The sequence below is a fragment of the Sorghum bicolor genome, chromosome 9 (assembly GCF_000003195.3).
Source record: "Sorghum bicolor cultivar BTx623 chromosome 9, Sorghum_bicolor_NCBIv3, whole genome shotgun sequence".
Taxonomy (NCBI): Eukaryota; Viridiplantae; Streptophyta; class Magnoliopsida; order Poales; family Poaceae; genus Sorghum; species Sorghum bicolor.
Window position 1 is genome coordinate 41,659,020 of NC_012878.2, and position 4,345 is coordinate 41,663,364.

The following is a 4,345-nucleotide window of genomic DNA, read 5'->3' on the forward strand; positions in this document are numbered from 1 at the left end:
TTGCTCAAAACTTGGGTTTTTACCTTTTTGAATAAAAATAGTCTTGCTCTTCAGATGATACTCTCAAATCACTCGAGAATGTTTCTGGTTCCTTACCAAGATAAAAGTACCTCTTGATTTGTCCTACCTCTATAAGCTGTATTTGGAGTTTTGGGTATGGACCAAGGAGAATGCATACTTACCTTGTATGTATTGTCGAGTCAAATCTCGGATCCAAGAAGAGAAGTGTCAATACCCTTACATCAAGATGTGCAAGTGTGTGGTATATGGTATAAACAACTCCATTGGTTGATATGATCTCATCAAGTATTTCTAAACATGGCTATGATAACTCTTTTATTTTCTTGTGAGCCTTCATGTGCTCATCTTTTTTTTGTATACTTAGGACCTTCATGTGTCCTATATTTTTTTTCAGGTGGGTATTTTTATACCCCTAATTCTACGACGGGCACTTGCCCATTTTTTTTCTTCTCTTTCTATATATATATATATATATATATATATATATATATATATATATATATATATATATATATATATTTGCATAGCCCATGTCTTTATCTAAGATGCACTAGAGAGATCATTCTTTAAAACATAGAGTGTTTGTATGGTGGACATATAAGGCATGTTTTTGCACACACCCAGTGTAGAAGCAACATATATATGTATCTGGAGTGTACGTGATCTTGATCTTGAGAGCATGATAAATCTCTTAACAAGGGTCAACAAGACTTGACACAACTCAAAACAAATAAGCAGCTATTTGTAGAATTTTTATCAAGAGTAATATATTTGGCCTTGGTAGGTAATTATCTATCATTGAAGAGCAAACTTTTTGCAATTTTTATTTTATCAAATAAATCCCCAAGTTCATTGCATAAGTGAGCAAGTTTCAAATCATCCTACTATATCGCAAATCTCAATTACTTAGAAGCAATGGGGTCCTTATAAAAAGTTGCTCATAAATGGTAGGCTTTTGGCGAGGAATAAAGAGTATGCATGTTTAATTTCAAAGGCAGAAAGGAAATGGAGTATTCATTTATTTTTTTATCTTTTTATTTTATTAGCAATATTTTTATCATATAAATCAGATTTAAATTGTTATAGGAGGAATAAAAATAATTCTGAAATTTTTTCTATGTAAGATTACCTTGATGGCGATTCCTCCCCCACACTTGTTTTTGTACCTATTCTTTGATTTTTCTCAAGTAGACAAAAATAATACAAAAACAAGTGGAGACAAAATAATTCGAACAAAGGACTTCTTTATTATTCAATATAAGTCGAGACATTGATTACAAAGTAAATGAAGGAAATCTGAATAAAAGGGAAAATAAATAACTCGGCTAAGCAAAATTAAACTAGATGCGGTTTGTGTCTAGAACATGCTCTACACCCGCAGCCCGAGCCACCTTGACAAGCCGGTTGGTTAGACCGAATTGTACAGCGGCTAAGTCGTCCTTAAGTTCTATATATTTCAGGCGGGTGTTAGCTAGTCCGCCTTTAAGCTCTACCACTACACCACGTAGTGACCGCACAGAAGTCCTAAGCGCGGCGATAGTGCGCGTGCTTTTCCGTTTCGACTCATTATCTGAATCGCTAAGAAATCCGTGTGGCTGCCCCCTAAGGATGGGATTTTCGCGCTTGCGTTTTGGGACGTGAGGGGCAGCAGAAGGCAGATTAGAGTCACTTGGCAGCCGGTTTGATCGCCCCCCTGTAGCGGGGTTTGCGCGTTTGATATGCAAGGGGGCGGACGAGGTGGTCGCGGCTGTCTTTGGCGCGGGCGCAGGTGCGGGTGGCGCGAGCGGCGGCTTACGCATGAGGCCCTTCCCGCATCCTCCACCGGATTTTCTAATTCCCACCACGGTGTAGGACGGGTCGGAGCGCGCAGTGGATCCCGAAGACAAGAACCTAGAGTCTAAACTGCCCGAAGGCGTTACAACATATGGATCGAAGGCGTTACAACATATGGATCTACAGGCGCCTTCTTCTTGTTCGCCGTCATCGGCGGCGCATCGTCGCGCGCCGTCTTCCTCGGTGCCGCCGTCTTGTGCGCCGCCACCTTCGTGCGAGCCGTGGAACGCAGGCTCATTCCTTCGCTCGTGATGCTTGACGGGGGCATGATGGCAAGAGGGTACGTGAGCATCTCTCCTTCCACACCGAACGCCTCCCTCATGTTCGCCTCAGAGAATTCTCCTTCGGCGTCGAAGGATCCTCCCGACTCCACGAACAGCGCTAGCGCGTGGCTACCCATTCCCTAAGCGCTACTCTTGATAGAGGTGGTTTGTGAAGATGTAAACTTGGAAAGCACTAATGGCTATGGCTTAGAGAGAGGTTAGGGGGTGTTTAAATAGGAAGAAGGTCCTCCCTGGCGAGATCACGAGCGGCAAATTTGAATTTGCATGCAGATAAGGATAGGGATGACGAAGAGATAGACGCTGGAAAAGATCGGGCCGCAGACGTGTCAGGCCAAGGGCGGCCGACCCCTGGGCACGTCTGTTGGCCCTGAATTTTGGCGTGCGCGCTCGTCCCACTTTTCAAATTTTGAATCTGCCTACGTTTTACTACGCTTCCTAGATATTTTTTAGAGAAACACGGGTTTTATTGAAAGGTAAAAGCTAAAAACTAAAGATCCTTTTTAGAAATCATATTTTTATTTTTGGTAATTCAAAACTAAGCAGAATTAATTGAAATATTTTATTTATATTATTATTATTATTATTATTATTATTATTATTATTATTATTATTATTATTATTATTATTATTATTATTATTATTATTATTATTATTATTACAATTTAAACCCAATTAATCAAATGTATTGTTTCAATTTCCTTTTCAAAATTGGGTTCGAGGAAAACTTTTAAGCGTCGACCATTTACCTTAGTGATATTACCTTCGTCATCTGCTATGGTGATCGCACCATGCTCGGAGGTCTCGATGACGGTGTATGGTCCTTTCCACTTGCTCCGAAGTTTTCCTGCACCGAAAAGTCGTACCTTGGAGTTGAAGAGTAGAACGCGGTCGTCTTTTCTAAATTCCTTGGGTTTGATTCGGTGATCGTGCCATTTCTTTGTTCTTTCCTTGTATATCTTGGCACTGTGGTAAGCTTTTTCTCGCCATTCTTCAAGCTCAGTTATCTGTTTCTGTCGGTTCCTGCCAGCTAGCTTGAAGTCCATATTCCAGTTCTTGATCGCCCAGTAAGCTCGGTGCTCGAGCTCAACCGGGAGATGGCATGCTTTGCCATATACCATCTGGAATGGTGACATGCCTATGGGGGTTTTATAGGCCGTCCGATATGCCCAGAGGGCATCTGGTAACTTGCTCTTCCAACCCTTCCCCATTTCGTTGACTGTTTTCTGCAGGATGTTCTTGATTTGCTTGTTTGAGGTTTCCGCTTGACCGCTTGTTTGAGGGTGGTACGGGGTAGCTATGTTGTGCTTTGCTCCAAGCTCACGCAGGAAGTTTCTGAATGTTCTGTCAATGAAGTGTGATCCTCCATCACTCACAACCATCCTGGGTGTTCCGAACCAAGGAAAGATCACTTCATGAAACATTTTTCGTACGTGCTTTGCGTCAGCAGCTCGGCATTGAAAGGTCCAAATGGCTAGAGGGGGGGAATAGCCTATTTAAAATTTCTACAAACTTCACTAAGCAAGTGAGTTAGTAAAACAAATGGCGAAGCAAATCTAGCACTAGCACAACTAAGCTATGCAAGCCACCTATACAAATAAGTACAAGGCTAAACACTAAAGCACAACAACAAGAGAATGTTAGTTACACTCCTAAACAAGAAAACTAAACTAAACAAATAGCAAGGTAAACACGTAAGTAAGGAGTGGAGAGTGATTGTTATACCAACATTGTAGAGTGGAGATATATCCAACCAATCACTCACAATCACAAGAGAATCCTCGGCAAGAGATGACACAAGATTTTTTACCGAGGTTCACTTGCTTCCCGGCAAGCTACTCCTCGTTGTGGCGATACACCCACTTGATGGATCACGAGCTAATTGGCAATCCAAAGCCAAACCCTCAGCGGGTGCCACACATCCACTCACAAGATGGAGATCCTCCAAGCCACGAGCAATCTACTAGAGTAGCCAATTGCGATCTCCCGCGGGGAAGGCTCAAGAACCTCTCACAAATCACTTGGTGAGGCTCGAAACAATCTCCAATCATGAGCTCAACACCACCGCTACTGCAAGCCATCTAGGGCATCGGGAAACACCCAAGAGTAACAAGAAATCCGCAGCAAACTCAAGAATCAAGTGCCACTAAATGCAACTCTCAAAGCAATGCACTTGAATCTCACTCAATCTCACTAGGATTAGCAATCAA

The 4,345-nt window shown here is 42.0% G+C and overlaps 1 protein-coding gene across 1 annotated transcript; it reads right to left on the reverse strand.

The window, feature by feature from the left end:
- LOC110430446 lies at positions 1,937–3,517 on the reverse strand. The gene is made up of 2 exons (XM_021448127.1): positions 2,885–3,517; positions 1,937–2,257 (listed from the first exon to the last, which is right to left on the reverse strand). Exons 1-2 carry the CDS (start codon positions 3,515–3,517, stop codon positions 1,937–1,939), a joined length of 954 nt encoding a protein of 317 aa, XP_021303802.1.

What these genes read in the sequence shown, in the direction of transcription:
- LOC110430446 (XM_021448127.1), bottom strand. Translation starts at nt 3,517, where the DNA reads ATGGTTGTGAGTGATGGAGGATCACACTTCATTGACAGAACATTCAGA. An exon ending in ACGAAGGTAATATCACTAAG is followed by an intron (nt 2,258 to 2,884) that starts GTAAATGGTCGA and finishes AGTAGCGCTTAG; the next exon opens with GGAATGGGTAGCCACGCGCT.